We start from the raw sequence: 24131 nt of genomic DNA on the forward strand, positions 1-24131 counted from the left end.
CGCCCTGCTCCTCCTGCTTGTTTTCTTGCTGAGAGGGCTGCTCTTACACTCATTCCATGCAATGGGAGGCCAGCAGCATGGCTCCTGATACCTTTTACCTGCATCCCAGCCCAAGCTTGCTTCTGGGCAGGATCCTGCAAACACAGGACCTGTGTATCTGCTGATTGCTGCTGTTTGTCCCTAGCCTGTCAGAAAACAGAACCTTGTGTGTACCCCCCTTGTGAGCATCAACTCCCCAAGCCTGTACTTATTTTCTCACTATCTAATGTCTCCTTGTTAAAAATTTTATCTTCTGTGGGACCAGGGACACCACCTTACCCACATATAGCTGAAAAGCTACCTCTGTGCTGAGCCCATGGTAAATGCCCAAGTAATCCTGTCAGCTTGCATGTGAGAGAATCAGTAATCCTCTAACTCGCAAGGTTTGGTGCAGGGAAGGCTACACACCAGTGTTGCAGATCCTTTAATTCATTACCGAAGCCCGCCCTCACCCTGAGCATCATAGAAGGATGCTCAGAGGCAGACGTGCATATCAAGTGGGGAGGACACAGTTAGTTGTCTGAAGCGCGGTGTTCTCAGAAGAGTTAGAGCGACTGTCACAGCCCCTGACATATCCGGTTTTTATTAGTTTTGATGGTGACTTGATGTTGTTAGGGATTCAGGTCTCGTCTTCGCCTCTGAGATCATCTGAATAACGTTGGTGACAGGGAAGGGGATGTGGAGGATGAGGCACCCACAGGCACCCTGGATCAGACTATATAAATCTGGGAGGAGGCAGCGGCAGGAGAGCCTGGCCTTCCCAGCTTGTCCGGCACAAGGCTGAGCCACAAGCGAGAGACGTCGGAGAGGAAAGCGCTTTCCTTCACCCCAAGCGGCCATGAGAGGGGCCATGGGAGTCTCAGTCGTGCTTCTCCTGCTGACTGTATCTGACTCTGCGGTGATCACGGGGGTAAGTCCAGCTTTGTCTGTGCCCCGTGTCAGCACCTGCACAGGGTGTGAGCCTGGAGACTGCTTGATGACCACGAATGGAGGGGCGTGGGGAGGCCACCATCAAACAGCACCTGGCGGGGGGACTGTATGAGATCTCAGATTAGTCACTCCTCCTGCTGAAGGGCAGGGTTGGCTTTTGAGGAGCTGTGCATGAATGAAATCTTGTTTTAAAGGCACGAAGAGAACATGAACATTTTAAAGTTTGCTCCTTTGCTAAAATGAAAGTTGTGTAATAGGGAATTCCTTTATAAAGTGGGTTAGCGCCCCCTAATTTATCTTGTGTGTAAAGTTTGGTTTTATAAGGTCCACATGTCAGTCAGGACATAGTATATTGGTTTTGTCAAAGCGTGAGTTTATTAGCTGCTCTTTTGTCAGTTTCACCTCCTCTGTGTCTACTTTTCACAAGGGTTAAGAATCCCTTCTTCCCTACTATACCCAGTTAGTTGTGAGTGGATGTTGAACCAACGTCGGGTCGAATACACCCTAAGCGAGTGGAAAGGGACCCTCACGGCACAGGGGCAGCCCACAGGCCCTGCACTTTTCATGTTGAAATGCCCCAGGTTGTGGGTCTTCTCATATGCCTGATTCCACCTCAAACCACTCTTGCCTGGGCACACGGTGGGTGAGGGTGGCAGGACCATTTTTATTAAAACCAAAAGCAACGCTTCTCTGAGAGCTTTCTGGATCAAAGTCACAAGAAAAAAGAAGGGGAATTAATTTTCATTTCAACCTCTTCCAACTTTTTATTTAGAGAAGGGAGATGTAGAGTAATGCCAAACAATTCCTGGAACTGGAGTAGTCAAAATGTTCAGAGAAAGGACAACTTCATTCTCCTTTTTTAGAGGACAACGTCTGAGTTCAAAAGAAGAACAAATACTAAGGAAAACCAGTGCTTTGGAGACACAAAGCAGAAATGAAATTGTGAAGGCAGAATGACATCCTGCGGGTGTAAAGTGCTGAAGGCTGGCCCCTGCTGTGTGCCTGGAGGTCTGGGTGGGAGTAAGAAGGAAGGAAGGGAGGAGAGAAGCCAGGGGTGGCCCACAGTGAGGGACGGAGCACATGGGAGACCTGGAAGCCCAGCTGTGTCTCACTGGGGCCACTCCAGTGCCTGGGTCAGAGTGGTGAGAGAGAAAGCTAGAATTGGGGAAATGTGTGAATGGCAAGATGAATAATTAAAAATTAAAATTGACTGGAAGTCAAGGGCTGACCCACGATCCTTTGGCCACCGTCCTTTCCCCATGTCCGGCTGGTGTCCCACACGTGACTCTCAGGGGGAGACCTGACTCTACCCTCACCAGACTCCCTTGATCCTGGACTGTGACTGTTCCCAGTTCAGGTTGTATGGCTCCTTCTCACAGAGCAGGACAGGAAGGCCGCACCACTGCAGGAGCACAGTTGAGTGAAATCTACTTCCCCACCCTCAGCCCCAGGAGACTGGCTGGGGTGTGAGATGGGCCATTGCCAGGCTGGAGACTGGCAGCCTCCTCAGGGTGAAAAGGAACTTGGCATCTCCTCTCCCTCCCAGGGCCGAGAAGGTTGAAAGCTGCTAGTGCGATCCAGTCTCTCACAGGCACTAGAAGGTGCTCTGTGGCCTTCTGCTGGGGAAGAGCAAGCCAAAACCCAGCTTTGGCTATCACATCAGTAAAGACAAAAAGTCCAAATTGGTCAGCTTGGGACCTTTGCCATCAGGCCCTGCCTGAAATCTGGAGCGGTTTAGAGTTCTGTTCTCCTGACCCTGGCTTTTATGTGAAGTGGGTTTGTGTGGCCTTCTTTACAAATGACAAGGCCTTGCAGCCTTTTCTGGGAGCCCAGCCCAGCAGAGAGGTGCTAGGGAGAGACAGCTGTTCACAGCCCTGAGAGTCAGGGCCAGCATGTGGAGGGGTCACCAGCCACAGGTGCTGGAGCAGGATGGAGAATCCTGTTCAGAGACAGCTCAACACTGACCGCCAGGGGTCTGGGATCCCCACCCACTCCCAGGATTCTAATTAATCCCATCCCACCAGCATCCGCTGTGAATCCGCTGGCCTGGTGCTAGAAAAGCTGTGCCTCTTAAGCCTCCAGACTTGTCAGACAAGGAGAACCACCTCCCACCAAGCGGCCCCAAGGCCGGGCAGTTCCTCAGATCCAGGTCTGATGCCCTGCAGAGCCCTGAGCATCCTTCCTGTAGGGGGAGCAGCGACAGTAACCAGAGCCCCAGGTATCCCTAGGCGGAGGCTTCTTCCCAGATCCCGATGGGGTATCTGGTTCCTCTGGGGAGCACTAATGGTTTGCCCCCTTTCTCTGCCTCTGCAGGCCTGTGAGTGGGACGTCCAGTGCGGGGCCGGTACCTGCTGTGCCATCAGCCTGTGGCTGCGGGGGCTGCGGGTATGCACCCCGCTGGGGCGCCAAGGAGAGGAGTGTCACCCTAGCAGCCACAAGGTATCTCACTGACACCGGGGGTGGGGGTGCCTGCCCGCGGGCAAACCAGGGACTGAACCAACGGGCAGTGCTGGGCCGGGTCCAGCTGGGGCTTCTGAGGGCAGGGCAGGGAGGGCAGCCTGCTCCTCCAAGGCGGATCTCCCGGCCTGCAGGAAGGGAGGCAGGAAACATGGAGGCACAGTGTCCTCCCCACCTTACTTAGTGCCCTAAGGGTGACCTTTGTGCAGTGTACACAGCCTGACACCTGCAGCTTTCTAGGCAGGCCGGAGGATCACTGATGTTATTTGATCCCCACGGCAGCTCTGGTCTCTGCTTATGAAACAGGTACAGCCCGGTCATGTGACTGGCTCAAGGCGCACAGACAGTGAGACAGCTGGCCCTGGAACTTCGGCAGCGCGTTGCATCTCACTGCTGTTGGCACTGCCTCCTCTTTTGGGGTAGAATGGTGGTCCCAATCACCCAGGCTCTTAACCTTTCATTTGCAGTGTGGCATTGGGGAGTTAGCTTAACTGCTCTGGGTCTCATGGGTGCATCGAAGAGAGTGAACTAATTACCTCTGTAGTCCCTTATGGATCTGAGAAATTTAGTTTTTGAAAGAGGCTCAAGTGCCCCCTGCTGCCTAGGGACTTCCCTTTAAGAACATGAAGACCAGAAAATGGCCTCTCAACTCCTGGGGCATCAGTGCAGACATGTATCTTGTAGGCAATAAAAACCAGTGCTGTTTCTTCCATGCCACTCTTTATACCAAGCTTTTTGTCACTATATTATTTCATATTGTGAGGGCTACTGATCCACTGTAAAGATGATTATGTTGAGGCACAGAGAGGTGAAATAAATGGCTGCTTGATGTATAGCTGAGAAGGGTCAGACCTGGATTTGAACCTGGGCAGCCGACGCCGGACCTATGCCCCTAACTACTCCTATTCAGAGCCCTGAAGGATTCCTCAAGGCTCAGCGCTCCTTTGGGATGGGAACCAGAGGGCAGGCCCGTCCCTTCACAGCTGCTCCAGTCACAGAGTCCGGCATGTAAGAGCTGCTGCCTGCACCCCAAGCCCAGCTCCTCTGCCCACTGGCTGTGTGATCTTGGCACGTCGCTCAGTTACTCTGTGCCTGGGTTTCCGTCTATACTTGCTAATTACGCTAGGTGGTAGGAGGTGGGTGGGTCATTTGCCAGGGCTGGGGGGGCCAGTGGCTCCTGCGGAGGCTACCTTCCATGTGGTAAGCTCTCACTCTCTTCTTTTCCCAGCTACCCTCCTTCCGGAAGCGTCAGTACCATGCTTGTCCTTGCTCGCCCAACCTACTGTGCACCCAGTTCCTGGACGGCAGGTACCGCTGTTCCATGGACTTGAAGAACATCAACTTTTAAGAACATCTTAACAAGCAGGGCCTGGCCCCGAACACAGCTTCTTTTGGGCTATGCGGCCAGCTTCCCCTAACACCCACCCCTCTGTGCTGCAGCCCCCATCCGGTCCCTCCTGCCTTGCTCACACATGTGCATACCTCCCTCTGTAGCAGGGCCCACAGGCTGACCCGAGCCTGGTTCTCTCGACTGCTCGGGCTGCCTGAGGAGTTGTGAATGTGGAAAGGACCTTGCCTCCTCCCTGGGCCCTGGCCCTGACCTACACGTGCCCTGTCCCCCTGAACCAGACATTCCTGAGCACAGGTCTCTGGGTACCTTTCTGAATCATGTGGGGCCTGGGAAGACCAAACCGAGAGTTGTCCATCTTCCTCTGATTATAATTCCATACATTTAGATCTCAGACCCAAGGCTACCAGTTCCCAGACAGCAGAGGGCTGTCCCTGTGAGGTGGGTGTGGGGAACTGGAGAGATCAGGCAGCCTCCTCACAGCCAGCTTGTGGCCTGTGACCTTCAACCTACCCACTAGATCAGAACTGCAGGGCCTCTAAAGCACCCCCTAACATTCTTTACCGAGTTACCAGTGAAGCCCCCAATTCTCAGGGGCTTCCCATTAAAATGCAAATGGTAGGCTTCAGTCTAATCTGATAGCAACCTGTTGAAGGCAGCCAGAGAGTTACCTAAAACAGCCCCCTGAGAACAGACCTGGAGGAGGGCCATCCCCAGTCTGAAGGGGAGAAAGGCGTAGAAGCAGGGACGGAGAAGACAGGGAAGAAGAGAAGGAGAGGAGGACCTAGGTGCTTCAGCTTTGGAATAGAAGGACAAAGCCCAGGTGCATAGGCACAGAGCTCCTGCCTCTGCTTTAGCCAGGGCCAGTGCCTGTGTGAGGCCTGGCTGTGTCCAGGGGAGGAAGGGGAGGGGCTGGCGTTCCTTCTCCCAGAAAGGGCGATAGTTTTGGAGTCCATGGATGTCAGGGTCTCTTTGAATGAGTATTGAGAGGCAGCTCAAAGACTGGTAAAAGTTGGAAAGGTTGGAGGCAAGAAGGGGGCTGTGTGCTGGTGTGGAATGGGGAGTCTTGACTAGGAGACTGCTTAGCTGACTGTGATGTCTAATCTTGATTTTCAACTTGACTGAGGCACCTTGGAGATTAGTAAGGCACACTTCTTGGTGTGTCTTGTTTAGAGGGACATGAACTTGGAGATTATATCTGTTCCCACCTCCTTTCTCTCTTGCTCTTTCCTTGGCCTTTGCTTCCTGACAACAGCTTTTCTCTGTCATGCCCTTCTGCCATTGGTGTCCCTGCCTTGCAGCCAGCCTACCATGGACTGAAACTGTGAGAAAAAATAAACCTTTATTCCTTGAAACTGTGAGTGTCAGATATTTTTTTCCCAGCAATGGAAAAGTGCAGTTGCAACTCTGATTTCTGAAATTTGTCGTATACTTAACCCCGGCAGGTCGCTGATAGCCCAGGGTACGGCAGGCCATGTCAGAGCCAGGCAGCAAGGCCCCGAGCCTGCCCCTGAGCCTAGGGCTGGGAGCTCCCTCTACGTGCAGGTCATTGCTGCTATGGACTCTTCCACACCTTAGTCTTTATGCTATACAAATGGAAAGTATATCAGATCCCATTTGATTTCTCAGGAGCCTCAGAATGATTGGAGTTTCTAAGCCCAGAGCTGCCGTTCTCCCTGAGAGCTTCTTCTGCACCTCTGCTCCCTCCCTTCCGAGCCTCCTCGACAGGCAGTCTTTACTCCAGGATCCACCCCTTGCCATGCTCTCCTTTAGCAGGCATCTTCCCCTGTTCCCTGACTTGTGCAGAATTTCCCCTCTTGAAGCCCACACATCACTTTCCCTCTCCTTGCCAGGCTCGTGATCCAGTTGTAAAGTTTCTTTTCAAGTCAAGACTCCAATTTTGCTACCCCCGTGCTCTGGATCTCCAGGGACTGCTGATTGCTATGAGACCATAATTGTGGGGGCCCTTCCCAAATCGCACTTCTCCCAGGAGCACCGCCACCCTTATTGCTCCAGGGCTGGAGAGAACAGATACTAGGATGTCCCTGGTTGTTCCTAAAACCACCCCCTGCCCCCCACAGTACTGCCCTCGCTATCCTGGCCTATGAAAGGCTAGCGCAGACACATCAGTGGCAGAACTGTATTCACCTAATTGAACCTACTCTGGTCTTTTGTAATGGAATTTTGAGAAATGTATAACTGGGCTGTACCCCAGTTCCCTGCTGCTCAGACAGGAGGGTAGGCAGAGGGGTTGTTGGGGAGGCTGAGAAAAATACATGTGTGAGTATTCTTCCACATTTAGGAATACATTATTCATACATGTAGGCATGTAAAGACTCTACTTATAAGAATGATATATCTCTAAGGCAAATGTATTCTAGAAGAATAAGATCAGGCGAGGCTCATATCCCTTCCAGATCCGATTTCAATGTTTACCTACAATTTGGCTGCAAATCTTTCATCAGAAATGGTGGTGTCTGGCATCATCTAGTGGTGAAAGTGGGGATAACACAGAACATTCAGGTAGAAGAGGCCATCGCTTGAAAGCAGATGGGATCATTCCCCAGACATTCCCTGCTGTTGGATTCAATCAAAGATGTAGAGGGCCAGTGCTCCCATCTGCGGAAGAATTCTGACACCCAGGGACCGCAAAAGGCACACTTAATTGTCATTTGGGGCCACATCTCATCCTAGAGACCTCTTGCCAGTTTCCTGCTGTGATTTTAGGACAGGCACTAAGGACGTTGTCACAGTTTATCCAGGAAAGTGGATGTGGCTGAGGGTCAGAACAGCATGACTGACTGTTCTTCACCTTCCCCTGTGCACCCCTAGGACTTGCTTGAGTGGATTAATGCAGCTCCCCCGTGAGACTTTCCACTCAGCATTTGTGAAGAAAGGGCCGCAGCGTGCCCTGGGAGCCTCCCACTTGCTCCTGACTGTCCTGTCTCTCCTGCTTGGACACAGTGGGGAGACAGCAGTCGGGTCTTGGGAAGACCCCTTGGCCTAGGTGGCAGAAGGGATGTGATTTATTACCTCGGCCCCCAGCCTGTCTCTGTTACCCACAAACCACAGAAATATCAGCTCCTGTTCCATGCTTTGAGGAAGAAATCAGATGTGTGGGTCTTTGAAGGGCTCTGACCTCTGGGGGCCTTGACTTGTGTGGGCCCACGGAGATTCCAAGGCCCTGTGGGAGCCAAGGGTCCTACAGGTGGGGGCAGATGGTCAGCGAGCAAGATTATCGGGGCCTTTTCAGAGAGAAACCATGGGCAAGAAGCCAGGGGCTCATTTCTGACAGAGCCAAGTGAGAGGAGTTCTCACATTGTCACAAAACTAAGCCCCAAAGATTAAGCAAACACATATGTTGAAAGGCAGTTTGACATTTTGTTGGCAGTTTGCATTGTGATCATTGGTATTTCTCAGGGAATTAGTGGCGGTTACCTTGTTCATGTTTCCTGAGCGGTAGGAAACACAATGGTTGATTTGAGCCAGCCTGCCCTGGTTCAGCTAATTACTACTGAGGGTCTTTGGCCGGGTTACTAGATGCTCTGTGCCTCAGTTTCCCCATCTGTAAATGGCAATGGTAATGACACCATCGAGGACTGTGGGGAGGGTTCCCGTTGGTGCATGCGAAGCCCTTTAGGTGAGGCCTGTCATTTGGAGGCGCCGTGGGAATGGATGATTTGTTTTTGCTTCTTTATGAGGACATCTCAGTCAGTCCTGGGCCTTTGGACCAGCTCACTAAGCTAGGGTTACCAGGAGGCCCCTCCGTAGTGGGGTAAACAGATCAAATGGCCAGGAAGGAACTCAGACCTCTGAATGTGCTTCAGCAGGAAGAAGTCAAGTCAGATCTGCTGTTATTGTGAAGGACAGACCCACAGGTTTATGTAGGCAGAGCTCGATAACAACCCATCTGGGAACAAAGATACGTAGCTCTTATCTAAGTGCTTTTTAATACCTTGTTTAAACAAATGAGTCACTGTTTCAAAGAAAAATGGAATGTTGGCTCAATATGGGCTCTGATCTTAATACTGTGCTATTCAATTTTTTCCCTAGAAAAAGCATAAGGAGAGTAGGCTTTGACTTCTGTTCTGGCTTTTCCCAGATTGTGCTCAAATCAAACCTACCGAAGTACATGTGTTCCCTGAGACAGATGTCACCCTTGCCAGTGGCTACCCCAGGCGTGGGCAGCGCTAGGAAATGTCACTCAGCCCCTAGACTGGCAGTTCCCAGCTCTCGTGGGCTTAGCAGCATCAGAACAAAATGTCAGGGTGAAGAGTCCCAGGTGACCATGGGGACTGACTTACGGGGACCTTTCACTATCTGCAACTCTGACACCAAGGTCCCTGTACTTTCCACCCCCATGGAAACATGGCCCCCGATGAGTCAGTCACCCCCATGTCTGGGGGGAAATTGGTTAGACAAATAGTGAAAATTCAGCTTTGCTTTCCAAGAAGCAGAGGCCGCTTCCCTTATGGAGAAGCTCCATTTAAGGAAGGCTGCGAAGGAGAGAGGAGGCCCCTGGAAGGGGCAGTAGTTTCCGGTCGCTCAGAGGTCCCTACCCGCCCCACCTGGATGCTGGAAAGCACTGCAGGTGCAGAGGCCACTCTGGCAGCTCCACTGAAAGGAGTACAGGTGTCCCGCACACCCTCTCAGCCCCATCTGGCGCCCAGCTGGGGAAGTCTGGGATGATGTGGGCCACTTGGTGTGTAGAAGGGGTGTCAGGGAGTCAGCACAGCAGAGAACAAGGTCCAGGCCTCTCTCCTGGGGGCTACCTCACTCCAGGAGCCTGAGGAGCTGCATCAGGAGCCTCAGCGCACCCCAGAGTGAGGGTGAGGGACGGGAGCATCCCCGGTCACTCTGTTAGGTCGGCCCAGCCTACTCTCATTAGCCCACAGAAGGGAATTGGAGCAGAGGCTGGGGAGCAGGCCCGGGGAGGCAGGGTCAGAGCAAGGAGCTCTTGAGGGCCTCAGGGGAACAGAGCACTTAGGAGCCTTTGGAGCCAGCAGGGTCACTTTGCCTGCTAGAGAAAGATGAGAGAGAGGCTCTTCACTAGCTCTCTGCTGGACGGCACGGTCTCAGGGCCCTCATTTCCATCCTCTCTGGGGTCTGTGGGTGCCTCTGATCATAGGGACGCTGCCTGTGGCCAGCATTTCTTAGACAGCCTCTTGCTCCCAGGAGGACAGGAGAGCAGTGGCCTGGGAAGGCCTTAGATGGGGTGTTCCCAAGGTTCCCTGAGCTCCTGAGGGGCTGGGGACACTCAGGGCTGCATCTGGTCATGTGCTGTCCCACAATCTCCCACCCATTCTCTTGGTTTCCACCCTCGCCTCCACCTCTGTGAGGGGCCGCTCTCTTCCTGCCCCGTCTTCTCTGCCCTCCAGGACCACAAGTTCAGATGGCCTGTCAGCTCCCCAAGGCGGCAGGTGGCTCTGAGTCTGTTTCCGAATCTGACGAATGCCGGCCCCATGGGGCTTTCTTGAGGGGTGCCCACAGTGGCATTCCCAGCCTGCCCTCATCTGGGGGTACTTGATAAGTACCCAGAGTGCTGAGCTCCATCCAGACCCACTGGATCCAGGTGTCTGGGAAGCTGGAGCCTTAGCAGTCTGAGGAATGTTGGACCCGGATGAGGCACGGGGACCCCCTGTGACTCGCCCTTCCTGGTGTGAATCCTGCCTCTGCCAGCCATCTGCTAGCAGTCTGGGGAGGCACCTTCTCCAATCCCAGCCTCCTCTTCCTCAGCACCTACCTCAGTGAGATGGGCAAGCCGAGGGGCGGGCCACAGAGCTGCCAGGGAAGGGCGGTCAGCGGTTCCTAGGTGAGCTTCCGGAGCGAAGTGCTCCGTGGGCTGGTAGACAAAAGTTTTCCTTCTGTGTATACCAGGTGGGTTCTGCCTTCCCTTCTGCACCCACCAATCCCCAAAGGGCAAACATGGACAGGTGGTTAGGTGGCACAGGGCGGCCTGCCCACTCGGCCTCTGACCCAACAGGAAAGCGACCGAGAGGCTGAGCTCCTGCAGCCGGCTCCGGGCTCCCGTCCCGGCCCTCGAGGAGGGTGTCAGAGCCCTGCTGGCTCAGCCTGCAGCCCTCTCCCACACCCACTCTAGGGTCCCTTTCTTCCTCTCCTCCTCCTTTCCCTCTCCTTTTCAAAAATGTCTTAAACCCTCCCCCACATAGACCTGCTCCCAAGTGGTTTTGCCCTCTCTAGCCCTCGCCCTTCTGTAAGCCCCTCCACGGAGTTAGTCTGCTCAGGGCAAGGTGCAGAAGATTTTCACTCGGGCTGTTTATAATCCCCCCATAAAGCCGAGTGTTAGTTTCAAAGCAGTCACACCAGATGACTTGAAAGTTGAGAGGAAAACAAGCGTTATTATAAATGAATGTTGCCAGTGCTAAATATTTGATATTTTAATACACTCTCATCTCTGAAGGATAAGTCCTCTCTACTCAGTGTGGCTGGATGATGCTACCATGCTGCCATTGAGGCAGGATTACTGTCTGATAGGAGAAAATAAGCGGAGCCTGAAGGCTGAGTCTGGGGTGCGATGGGCCAGGACTGTCCAGGGTGAGCATGCCGCGTGGCCACTCCCTGCCTGTCCGTCCTGCCCGGGATCTGGTCTGGTCCAGGTCGGATAACCCACTGGTCAGCACCATCATGTCTTGGGAATCTGATGCTTTTCTTTAGTCTGGCTTTGCCCATAAGGCAGGTGGTTAATAGCTGGGGGTGTTACTGACGGGAGCTTGCTCCTGTTACAGGGAGGAGATGCCTTGAGTCTGGGGGTGGCCCTATCTGCCTTATTTTCCTGCACAGAATAAAAAATAAACAACTGCTCTTATTTCAGAGTTATATATTTTCTCCCAAATCTGCATTTTGTGTATCTATTGGAAGATGGCAAGTCCTGGTGTCCCTGGGTGTGGGCTGTCTCTGTGGAAAAAATAAATGGTGACTTGTCTATTTGCTTATTTTATTTTATTTTTCAATTCATCTGTCTGTTTAGATGTGTCTGAACTTATCATTTGTTAGGGTCCCCACCCCTTAGGGAGCCACCTGGTGGCTGGGCTGGGGTTAGAGTCTGACCTGTTGAATGCTGTAGGCTCGCACTGATTATGCTATGAGAAAGGAAGGAATGAAGTAATAAAGTGGGGAGAGAAAACTGGAAGGGGATTATATCAATTGCATATTTTGAGACAGTCTTGCTCTGTAGTGCAGACTGGCCTTGAGCTCTCTGTGTAGCCCAAGTTGGCCTGAACTCATGTCTCAGCCTCTCAAGTGCTGGGAATACAGAACACAATTATTTACAGTTTTATATAAAGTTGCACACTTACCCCATAGCTTAGGAAAAGCAGAGACAATCTGTAGACTCTGGCTGGTGATTTTCAACACATTGGCCATGATGTCCTTTATTACTCACCTGGTCCCCGTGGGCATTTGAGCCCTTCTCTCTTACCCAGTGACACTGAGCCTCAGGATTCTCATCTGCTCAGTGAGGCCCAGGCAGGCTGCGATAGAAAGATTGTGGGTTTTGAGGTCAAAGTGGTGCTGGGTTGAGACCTCTGATCTGGGAGCTGGGCAAATGACTTCACTTCTTTAAACTTCATTTCTCTCAGTTGTAAAATATGGATAAATAACAAGTAGGCTGTGTGCTTCTGGTCTAGAAAAGAGGAGTTTAATAATACTAAGAGTTTGCAATTCCTGGAGTGCCTGCTGCCTTCCAGGTGTCTCCCAGGGTCTCCCTGATTGTCACAAAGCCCTCTGAAGTGGAAGATGTCTACAGAGAGGTGGACGAGGCTGGGAGGACCGACTGCCTCATGGCTAGGGTCTGAGCTGGAGGGACACGTATACTGTGGGCCTCAGGGATCGTTGCTCAGGTCTTCTCCAGTTTGGAAACCCTCCTGAATCCCACAGATCAGACCCTGCACCTTTTCCTTGTACCATGGTCCAGGCCCTGGGGACCATGTCAGGAACAGGTTAGTCTTTCCCATGTTCAAAGAACAGACGCGATGCATGGAGTTGTCCATCTTTTCTACTCTCAGGTATATATTTCATTTATTGTATTCTAGCTTATGCTGTGCGAGTCATCACTGCCCTCCATCTCAACAAACCCAAAAGTGTGCAGTAAAACAGTACATCCCTGTCCTCCACTTCCCCACCTCCCAGAACTCGCCTGTCTAATTTCTGTCTCCAAGTTTCACCTCCTCTAGATTCCTCATACGAGTGGAGTCATGATATTAAAAAAATCTTTTAAATTATGGGTGTCAGGTATTTTGTCCCAGCAAGTGGAAAGTGACTAATGCACCCCTGTGCATATAAAACAATCCTGCATGAGCTTAATATGCACAGCCAGTGACAACATTTGTCCCGCAGAGCCCTTGAGCCTCCCTGTCACCCCCTTTCTGCAGTCTGTTCCAGCTACCATGTCTTGGTGCCACGTGGGGAGTTGGGTGCATCTAGGAAGGGCCTGTTTTCTGCTAAGCACTTTTCACTCGATCTTTCCTCTCTCCTACTGCATTTATGTCTTCTTTTCATCTCCCTACCTGAACAACAGCCTGAAATGCTACTCAAGGCCTGTGTTTGGGGCCTCCTTCCCTGTAACTCTAGCTGCTTTGTTTTCTTGTTTCCCTCAGAGCAGGGGCCAGGGCGTGTGAGTTCCTCCTTAGTTTCCACCCTTTCCCCTCTGGTCATGCTGGCAGCGTGTGTCCAGTTTTTATTTGGAGAGGTCCTTGGGTTATCTTGATCTTTAAGATTTTTAAATTTAGAAGTAAGTTTAAACTTCTAAAAAATAGCACAAAGAATCCCCACCTACCCTCACCGAGACACCCCAAAGGTTGACATCTTAGCACATTTGCATGATCTCTCTCATGCCCATATATATTTTCATTTTTCTGATGTTTTAGAATCCTGTAATCCTATTTCAGTTTTTCTCCCAAATCAAGAACATTTCCATATAAATACAAAACCAAAATCAATACACATGTTAACCAGGAAATTATTATCAACATATAATACAATATAGTATAATATAACCTAGAGACTCTATTTCACCAGTTGTCCCAATAATGTTTCTTAGAGCAATAGGAAAAATGGTTTAGGGTTCTTTCTTTTATTTGTGTGAGTTTTTGAGGCAGGGCCTCTCTATATAGTGGCCGGGCTTGTACTCACTGTGTAGCCCAGGATGGCCTCCAACTTCCAGTCATCCTCCTGCTTCAGCTTACTGAGTGCTGGGATTACAGCTGTGCACCACCATGCCATTTGGAATTATTTCTTGACATGCCAGAAAGGGAGGGACAGAGCTGCAGAGAGAGACTGAGGAGGCCCAATGTGCTTGGGGCCTCCCACAGATGGGGTCCCAGTGGAGGGTCTGCACATGTACTTGGTCATAGAAGCAAAACCTGTGGTGCCCACCTGCTGCTTCATGGGAGGAAAGGAGCCTTTGCCCTCTGCCCTCCACTCCACATCTGCTTCTTCTTGTTTTTTGTGGTACTCAAGAATGGACCCAGGGCCTTCTCACTGAGCTATATCCTCAGCTCTTTTTACAACTTTGAGGCAGGGATTTGCTAAGTTGCCCAGCTGGACTTGCCCCCAGAGTGCTAGGGTTGCAGGGGCGCATAGCCTCACCGGCCTAGACCTTTCTGAGGAGGCGGTTGGGATGGTAACTGCAGTGACCAGCATCCAGGTTTCTTCCTCCACTGCATGCTTAGTTGCACTCCCCGAGTTCAAATCCTGGCTCTGTCACTCACTGGCTGGGAGATCTTGGGCAGCCAGTTACTTACTAGTGGATTATTTAACTAACTGGTGTTTCGGTGCCTTTGGAATGGAACAAACTAGAATCTCACTGGTAGGATTGTGGCTGTCTGTGGTTGGGAACAAATGATTGCATGCATTCAGAGTCTCGGGATGGCACCCGTACTCTCCTTTAACTATTACGTAACCTAGCTTGATGCTCCGATCTGGGGCAGCAGGATCTCTCCTCACCACCTCTCAAGTTATCCTATGATGCTGGCAACAGGAGCATCATGCAACTAACATTCAGTTCTGGAGTTGGGAGCATTGGAGAGGGTGCAGGCTGGGGAGAGGAGGACCCCATCTGTTCTGTATCATCCTTCTTTCTGTATTAAAGTCACCATCTCATGGGTTACTTTGCTTGGTGGACCACTGTTGGCTGAGGTCCCTGGCTAGACTTGTCCAGAGATGTGCTAATAATTCCAGGAGCAGCATCATTATATTTCTTATAGCTAGCTGTTCTAAAATGTACATTATGTTGTAGAAAGACAAAGTCATGGAAATAATTGTCAGGAAGAAAGAAGTCACAGATCCCTGGCACACAATGCCATGTGGGGTCACACGGGGAAGCACAGAGGTGGAGAGGGTGGTCCAGAGTCTTATGGGGCTCTCGCAGGGAGGAATGGGTGACCCTGGTGGGCGTGCTGACTGAGCTTAGGTGGATAACTTCAGTGGAATCTGAGCTATAGGAGGGTCCCTAGTTGTCCAGTGTCTATCCCTCGTCCAGGAAAGGACGAATATTGGCTTGGTGTGTGCAGATTTGATGAAGGACAAGGCTGAGCTGTGGGCTCTGGTTGGTTGTCTTGTATACTGAAAGCAGGTTCAGAGGAATGTCATTTGCTGTCTCTAGGTATTAGCTAGTTGTGTTAGTCAGCTTTCTGTTTCTTTCAAAAAATATGTGAGACAATTAATTTATAAAGGGAACAGGTCTAGTTGGTTCACAGTTTGGGAGATTTCAGTCTATAGCAAAACTATTCACCTCATCACTGGGACATGGAGAAAAGAGAAAAGAAAGAGACAGGGTTCCATAGTTTCCTCCAGGGCATGCACCTAGTGACCCAGTGACCAGCGAGGCAGTACCTCTACATTCCTCCACCACCCAAGAGCACCAAGCTAGGGAACAAGCCTGTAACATGGGTCTTTAGGGGATACAACAAATCCAAATTTTATAGCTCAGTCCTGGGAGGGGCAGTCTTCCTACGAGCAATGCCCCAGATCCAGAGCCTCAAAAAAAAAATAGAACATCTAGTGACTGCCCAGCTCATCTTTGGACTAAGCTCTCCTTGGCGGAGTCAAGGGCTCTATACTCCCTTTCCAGCAGCACCTTCTCCATAAGCTAGTTAAAGACCTCGTGCATGGAATTACACCTAATTGTTAGCATGTCTGTGTGTCCTACTGGACTAGGAGCCTTGAGGGCAGGAAGAACATCTCCTTCGTCTCTGCATGCTTGGTGCTTGGGCCAAGGACTGGTGATTCTTTGGCAAAGGGGGGCAGGTATAGCTGCGGTGGGCTATAGGCCACTAGAAGGCCATACGTGTGTCCTCTAGCTACTTCTTTTCAGATGTCAACGACTGGAGACCTCTTCTATGGAAAAAATTTCATGGCCTCCTATACAGGAGCAAGCATGAGCAGAAGTCTGCTGTCACTGCTTCTCTCTTCCCCTTCTTCCTGCTTTGATATGGGCTGTGACGATTGGTGCAATAGCAGCCATAAGAAAAAGGCCAAATCCATTGCAGTTGTTTTCACAGAACCAGTGCCATATATCTCTGGACTTCTTGCTTCGTGAGAAAAATAATCTGATATTTATTTAAGCTATTCTAACACCTGGCTTTCTCTTGCTTGCAGCCGAGCTCATTCCTAACTGATTTAATAGGAGAGGTAAGGAAAGGCTTTACATAAGCCATATCTTTGGAGGTCTTTGCAAGAGTCTTTTGACTTGAACTCATCCTTGCTGTGGGAACCTCCTGCTTCATGGGGTGGCTGCAACCTGGTTCCTGGTCCTGGAACAGCTTACTGCTGTACCCCAGTTTTCACCCGCCCACCAGTCCATCTCTCTCCCTTCTTGCCAGCCAAGAACTCCCAGGGGCTTTGTGCTCTCTAGCAGGGCCCGGAGGAGATTCATGGAGGCACGCCCCTCTTTGTCCTGGGCTGAGGTCTGTCCCTGGGTTGCTGACAGCTCCCCCTTGGTGTGACTTTTTTGAGAACCATGTCTTGGGAGCAGGCTTCATCTTGAAAGCCTCCCTGTGGTCCTCAGAGAAGGCAGGGCCCCCATCTCCCTTGACACATGGTGCAGAAGAAAGGCTTCTGTGCCATCAACCTGGTGCCTCTTCATGTTGGTGATGGCCCTCACCCTTCCCTTGGTTCTTTAGTTTGACTTGGACTGCTGGAGCCTGAGCAGCATGCCTGCGGGTGTCTTTATGATCCACGCCATAAAGTATCCATTGCCCTCCTTTGCCTACACCATCCAGGTATGAGTCTCAGGACAGGATGCCCTGGCTCCACCTAGCAACCCTGTGTCCCCTTCTCCTGGTGGCCTGGCCCTGGTGATAGGAAGTGGCCCTGATGGATGGAGAAGGCAGGGGATACTTTTAGCTGACTGGCCCTTTTGACTGGGGCCATGGTATCCTTGGGCCTTACTTGTGGCCACTATTACCTCAGCCTAGGGAAGAGGGAGGACAGAGCACTGAGGCTGGGGGGGCGGTCAGTGGGACCACAACTGCCCATGGGGGCCTCCAGCTGCTGCTCAAGCTTCTAGCAATGGGGAAAGAGGTTCCTATTCAGGTTGTCCTTGGTGATCCTGCCTCAGGGACCGAGGCCTGCTGTGGGCAGTCATCAGGGGAATGGGTGCTGGGAGCATAAGGGTAGCGGGCTGGAGAGAAGCAGTGAGAGGACAAGGGGTCCCGTGTGGAGGATGGGGAGCTCAGAGTTCTAGGACCCCCAGGGTCATCGTGGATTAAGTCACTTCAATTTTGGATTCTCAATGTCTTCATCTGTCAAGTGAAATGAATCTGATGCTTGCTTGCTTACCTGGGAAGGTGATTTCAAGGACAAAATGGAATATTGGCAAGTAATCGTGGAGTGGGGTAGACAATCACCTATCCTTAGGGAGAGCAAGTAGGGGGACCTGCTTCATCTCAGCCACTTCTTTCCCAGGACCAAGGCTTCTGTTCCAGTGGCTTCCAGGACAAGAGTTTCCAGAGTTTTCAGTCAGGAATATTAGTGTCTTCGGCAGGGCCAACAACTGTGTGAGGCTGGCCAAGGAGATCTGATTGCGCTACTGACTGTGAGCCGTGTGTTCCCTGAACTCACGTGCATACACAAATGTGAACACACAGAGACGGTTTCCAATAAATGTCACGCACATTTCTGCAAAGCCTGTTGTCCCCTGTCCTCGCTGGGGCTGAAGTCCCACAACACTCTGGGTGTGAGGTTGTGCCTGCTGCATGGTATGTGGGTAGAGCTAGAACCACAGGAGTTGTGAGGGGTACTGAGGACACAGTCGGTGGGTAGAGACTTTGGCTATTTTAAGCTCAGGTCAGGGAAAACAGGATATGTCTTGCCTACATTGTCCCCCCTCTCTAGATCTTTCTGGATAAAGGATGCCTGAGGATGGAGATGAGGGCCTGGTGGTGGTGGGTGGGCTGAGTACAGCCTACTTGGCTCATGGAGAAAAAGACTCCAGGTCCATGGAGAGAAGGGCATCACTGCTGTTGAAACAGAGGGACAATGTGACAGATCCAAGGTTGCCACTCACTCTGGGGTGAATGAACACCAGTACAGCATCCTTTCCTTGAAACCCAACTGCCAGTGCTCTCTACTGATTAGGGCATAGTCAAGGTCAGTGCCAGTGTTTGGGTTCCCAGGGAAGACTGTGGTTCCCAAGCAGACCAAAAGTGCATGCCCATGCAGCCCTGGGAGAGCCATGCAAGGGAACCAAATGTCACAGGGCCAAACAAAGGGAAGCAGGTAGACTTGTGAGATTTTTTTCAGTTGTGTTGTGTTGAGGCCCTCAGCCACTTTGGGGACAGGCATCTGGGGGACCCTGGGAAGTGTGGCTCTGTGTCAGAACAGCCCCGGCCTCTTGCAGGAAGGGGTAGCGCAGGCCTATGGTGGGTAATGTGGCAGAGAAAGGCTCAGGCTGCAGCTCAGGGGAGCTGAGGAGCCTGGGGTAGCTCAGGCAGAGGCCCCAGGAGGACTTGCAGGAGTTCAAGGACAGTGGGTAGGCCCTGGTGTCTGCATCTCACTGGGCCAGGGAGGTGGGTATGCTGCCAAGGAGTGAGTTCCGCTTTGGGTGCCTTCTCTAAACCTCACTTTTCTTATCCAGGACCAAAACTGTCTTTTTGCCAAGAGTGAGACAGAATTGGGCCACTTTTATTATTTTTAGTCTTGTAGATTTAAAAAAAGAGAGAGGGAAAAGAAAAGATATGCCGAACAAGCTTGTAAAAATTGTTATATATTGCCATGGTTTACATTTAACAGTTGTATTTTAAACATCCTAACCTCAATGAGAGATAATGGAGGAAGTCTAAATATAACTCTCATAAATGTGAAGTTTGGTCTAAATGGCCCTCTTCCCACCTGGCCTGGCTGGCCTTGGTGTCAGTCCTTGCCATGAGAGGGGAATGAGGATGCAGTGAGGCTGGCATGTGTGGCCTCTGCCTCCTGTGGCTTCCTGTGGCCTCAGTGTGTTCCTGCAGTAGCAAATGCCGGCCTGGAACTCCAGCCCCTCCATCAGGCTTTAAAGCCTCATACGGGTGCACATCTCTTCAGGACGCTCCCATCCAGGCTGGTGTTTAGTCTTGTAACATCCACTTCCTTGTCTGTCTCCCTCGTGGACCGTGGGCTCCTGAAGGCAGACACTGGGCACTTCTCATTCTGAAACCCAGGGTGCTTAACTCAGCGGGTGCTTCATCAAGCCCTGTGGAATGAGCGAGCCACTCAAATATGAGGCTACTCTCTTGGCCTTGGTGACTCCTGTAGCTCTCCTGGCCCTCAGCGCCCATTCCCCATAGCTCTGCTGTGTCTGTGGAGGGTCTCTGTGCATGTTGGGGGAGCACTAAAGGTGGAGGATGAATTCACTTGCCTCAATGGCATTGCTCCAGGGTCTAAAACGGGGCCCCACTGGGCTCTGGGGCTAAACCCAGCTCTCTCAGCTGCTCTGCTAGGGATTAACAGAGGGGCCTGGGGAAGTGGCTGTCAGCTCATCCGTGGCTTGGGAGGGCCCTGAGGCTGGAGCAGGCCTTTGTAGGGCGCAGCCAGCGCACTAGCTGTCCCTGTCCTGACCAGTGTGGTCTGCTGGTGAGCCCAGGTAGGGAGAGGAGGGCTTGGCAGCTATGAATGTTGCTCCTCCTTCTGCCGTGGTTGCACCCAATGCAGCTGCTCTCCTCTGAACCTTCTCTGGCTGTTCCCTTTGCCTGCCCTGCACCTTCCCGCTCCTTTGACCTGGATCCCGCCTCATCCTTCGGACCAGCTTAACCCTTGTTGGCTCCTCTGAGGTGACAGCCGCACTCCTCTGCCTCCTCCTCGTTCAGCAGTGCTCTTCACCACAGCACCGCTTAAGCCATGGTCTTCGGTGTCTGGTGGACAGAGCCTGTGTCTGTTCTTCATCTCTGAGTCCCCCGGGGGGCTGATGCCTTGTGATACGAATGGGTGCATCTGAGTGGCCCAAAAACACAGTCGAAAAGACAGAAGCTCACAAAGACACACACTCTCTCTCTCTCCTTCTCTCTCTCTCTCTCTCTCTCTCTCTCTCTCTCTGTCTCTCCTTCCCCCAGAATGGACAGGCCAAGGCCTCAGGCCTGGGGATCTTTATTTCCAGCCCCAGTCCCTTCTGTGTCACTCAACTGCCTGCCAGTTCTCATGCTAATGAGAGGAAGCTTTTGGCCAGGGAGAAGCTTGGAAGGGAAGGCTTTGAAATGGAAATGTTATGACAAAATGATGGATTGTTTTCCTGAGCTGTGCGGTGGTGGTGGTGGGGTTCTTGTGGCAGGAGGGAGAATATAACTGAAACGGGCGTGCTGCAGGCTGCCCCATGCCAAGGAGCCCTAGATGGTGACAAGTGCAGTGACACCCACACCAAGAGCAGGAAGCAGGTTATAGGAATGGGGTCAGGGAAGGCCCAGGGAACAGACCCAGCTGCTGTTCTGTAGCTTTACCGGGGAGCATGGAGGAAGTGGGAACTGCTGAGGCCGAGAGGAACATCTGGAATGTCCTTCTTCCACTGCTGTGCCCAGTACCTTCCGCCCACCTCTGGGTCTTGTCTGGCTGTTCCCTTTGCCTGTTGTGTCCCTCCCTCCTCCTCCTCCTACCTGTGAGCTGCTTCTCATCTTCAGGCCAGTGTAAATGTCACCTCCTCTGAGAAGCGGCCCGTGACCCCTATTCGTGCAGGCTGACTCCGAATTGGGACTCAGACTTGTCACCTGTCCTACTGTATCTGTGCACCGAGTGCCTACTGTGTGTGACGCTCTGCTCTAAGCGCCGTGTTCATCAGTGAGCACACACTGACCCTCCAGCCTCCGGCAGGTCTCATTCCGGAAGGACAGAGTGAAGACCATAAATGTGGACCCGTGGTTCCAAGCGCCATGGGTTGAGTGGAGCCGGGGAACAGCATGGGAAATACTGAGCTTGAAATGAGGGAGGAAGGGTAGCTAAGGCACGAGGCGACAGTTAGGCAAAGATATGAAAGAGTCACATGGGGAAGGGACTATGTGTGACTAAGTGCATCGGCACTCAATGAAGAGAATAAATAGACAAAATTCCAAGCTGTCCCTCTCCTACCTGGGTCCTTTGGGTGGCCCGAGAGTCAGCTCTAATCCTGGAGCGCCCTCTAGTGACCACATCTCAGATATCAGCTCTGAACCCCTTGTCTATATGCAGCCCCATTCTTCCAACCCCAGGTGACTCTGGGCCAACCCAGCAATAGAATTGACTGAATGTCTCCCACATGCAGGACAAGGTGGCAGCTTCTGCAGGAGGTACAGATACAGGAGAGGTGGTCGCTGCCCTTGACACCTCACTGTCAGCCCTCGTTCTCTAGCGGCCTCCCTCTTGGATTTTTGTGGATCATCTGTAATACTGGAATTACATGCTAAGCCAGAGCTGTCCAGGTGAGGACGCACCTGCTGGTTCTCCAGGCTCTCCAGGTCAGCAGGACAGCCGATTCCTCCATAGCTGTTTCAGCTCAAGGGGTCTGGAAAAATAGCCAGGGTCTGGTACACTAGATTTTCCATGGAGTTTCCGTGTGGGGCTGGGACTGGGTAAGACGCAGGCATTTTGGCTGGAGAAAATGTGCCTCCTTTTACCAAACTGATTTTTTGGTACCGGGGATAGAACTCGGGCCCTTACACTTGCGAGGCAGGTGGTCGAACCACTGAGTCAAATCCCCGGGCCTCCTGTGCCTCCTTTTAGAGGACGGCTTGTGGGTCTGGCAACCTCCTCTGGGCTGGTGGCCTAGGTATCCTCAAAGCCGAGGTTGAAGCTTCATCCCAGGTGCTCAGCCTCTGCCACCTTTTGTCCTTGCTGGCTCCTCTGTCTTGGGCCATGAAACTTGAGAGCCCCTTTCATCCCCAGGGCTTCGCTTAGCACTGGGACCAGAATAACTGTGTCATTGAAGCTTTATTTTTAGGGCCCTTGAGAAGAAATAAAGAGCCTCTGGAGACTCCAGGTATAAGGGGAAATCTGGGAGGATGGACACCAGCCACATCTCTTCAGCGGTGAACTGGTGTTTGAGAGGTCTGTGCTGGGACCCCCAGATCCAGCCACAGTGCTCAGGTCAGCTCCCTCGGGTGCATTTCTCACTGAGACCATCGCTCATGTGCAGTGGAGTGGACTGTGGGCATCTGGCTGTCCACATGACTGGGTTTGAGTCAGCACCCCTGGAGCTCCTTGAGTCTCCTGGTGGCCAGTTTCTTGTCCTGAGCTCCTGAGACACGAGGCACATGGCCTCGGCTGCAGAGTTCTTTGGCCTGCATTCCAGCACACGGGCACATACCTCTTTTGAGTGTGGATAACAGGCAAAGGGTAGAGAATTCTCAGGTACTTTCCCAAATCCACAAGATTCCCGGAGTCCAAGGCATAGGTCCAGCAAAGTGAGAATGGATTGGAAATCTGAGAATCTTTGGAAACTGTTGTCCTTGGCCAGCGAGTCAGATGAACTGGTGCAGAAAGAGCTGAGAGGCTACTGACATCTCTGAGTGGCGGGCTGGCAGTATATCTGGGCCAGGCTTCAGGGACTTATTTTGTCCCAAGAGGAGAGGGAGAGTGTTCTGTATCCCATAAGTTGCTTCCTGGTAAGGGCCAGTGGGTCTTCATGCAGGTGTCTCCCAGGCGTCTTTCTGTCCTCTTCACCATAACTGTTAACCCCACTCTGCCCTGCTGCCCATCAGTCCTTACCCACTCCACACTGTAAAAGTGGCTTCTCTAGAGCTGGGGCTGCCCTGGCTGGCTCGGGAACTGTGGCTCAGGGACTGGTCAGACTCAGAGGGGTGTAGGTACCAGATGGTAGTCAACAGTCTCCTCTAACAGGGGCAGACCCCTGCTCCACCAGAGGAAGTTGAGGTAGGAAGATGAGAGAGGGTACCACAGAGGATTTTTTTTTTTTTTAAATATCAACATGGCTGATGGCCTTGGCCTGAGGTCTAGGCTCCCTGTCAAAGTGAACTCAGTCTCTCTCATATCAAATATTCCCTGGCATCCCTAGCATTGGGTGTTTGAGCCACAGTGGTGAGTGAAATGCTGTCATCTCTTTCACCTCACAGAGCTTTAAGAGGTTGAGAGCTATGGAGAATTTTATCCTCATGTGATTTATTGGGAGGGACCATGCTTTGGGTTTAGATTTTAAATATTCTGCCCCACTGTTCCCTCAGGTGGTTGCAGTGGCCTAGAAAAGCTGACAATTTGGAAATCAAACTTCATCTGTCAGTCTGTTAGTTATGCCAGTGAACGTCACAAAAATCTTTGTTAGTCCCTGCATCCCAATTCTTAGTCCAGAAGGTGTGGCTATCACTTAGCCAGTGTTTCTGAGCCTGGCTGTGGAGCGAGACTGTGTGCAGGGAGCAAGTGGCCTGGCTTCTGGAGTCCCCAAGCATGTGCTCTGCCTGTGTGTGAAAGCCTGTGAAAGTGGGGCCTATGGCTGGTCTCCCATCTGCTTTTCCACATGGGCCCCTTGGGCTTCACCAGCCTCTGAGCAACCTACAAAGGTCCCCGGATGATAATTCGTGACCTCTATCATCCCCACAGGGGTCACTGGAGGGCCTGGGCACTGCAAGGAGCTGTGGTCAGATGGGGACCACTAGGAAGGGGACTTCATGGACTAAATTGTTTCTCCCCCAGCTCATATGCTTAAACTCTAACCCCCAATTTAACTGCATGTGGAGATAGGGCCTGTGAAGAGCTTATTAAGGTTAAAAGGGATCATGAAGATGGGCTCTTGCCTAGTGTATAAGGAAAGAGACCCCAGGCCAATGTGTACAAGGAGGAAAGGCCATGTGAGGACAGAGTAAAGAGGTAGCCACCTGCAAGCCAGGAAGAGAGGCCCCACCAGAAGCAAACCCTGCTAGCACCTCTATCTTGGATTCCAGCATCCAGA

At 51.8% G+C, this 24131-nt stretch overlaps 1 protein-coding gene across 1 annotated transcript; it reads left to right on the forward strand.

Moving 5' to 3' along the window:
- The first annotated feature begins 363 nt into the window (after window positions 1–363).
- Prok1 (prokineticin 1) lies at window positions 364–5848 on the forward strand. Its single transcript, XM_010606019.2, has 3 exons — window positions 364–949; window positions 3283–3408; window positions 4655–5848. The coding sequence occupies exons 1-3, from the start codon at window positions 878–880 to the stop codon at window positions 4772–4774; spliced, it is 318 nt and encodes a 105-aa protein (XP_010604321.1). The 5' UTR covers window positions 364–877; the 3' UTR covers window positions 4775–5848.
- The last annotated feature ends 18283 nt before the right edge of the window (window positions 5849–24131 follow it).

The sequence above is a fragment of the Fukomys damarensis genome, unplaced genomic scaffold, assembly GCF_012274545.1.
Source record: "Fukomys damarensis isolate Sample0158 unplaced genomic scaffold, DMR_v1.0_HiC HiC_scaffold_33, whole genome shotgun sequence".
NCBI classification, from domain to species: Eukaryota; Metazoa; Chordata; class Mammalia; order Rodentia; family Bathyergidae; genus Fukomys; species Fukomys damarensis.

Excerpts from the sequence above, each read along its gene's own strand:
- Prok1 (XM_010606019.2), top strand. The coding sequence starts at position 878 with ATGAGAGGGGCCATGGGAGTCTCAGTCGTGCTTCTCCTGCTGACTGTA. Across the intron at positions 950-3,282 it reads ACTCTGCGGTGATCACGGGG|GCCTGTGAGTGGGACGTCCA; the intron begins GTAAGTCCAGCT and ends CTGCCTCTGCAG. Across the intron at positions 3,409-4,654 it reads GTCACCCTAGCAGCCACAAG|CTACCCTCCTTCCGGAAGCG; the intron begins GTATCTCACTGA and ends TTCTTTTCCCAG.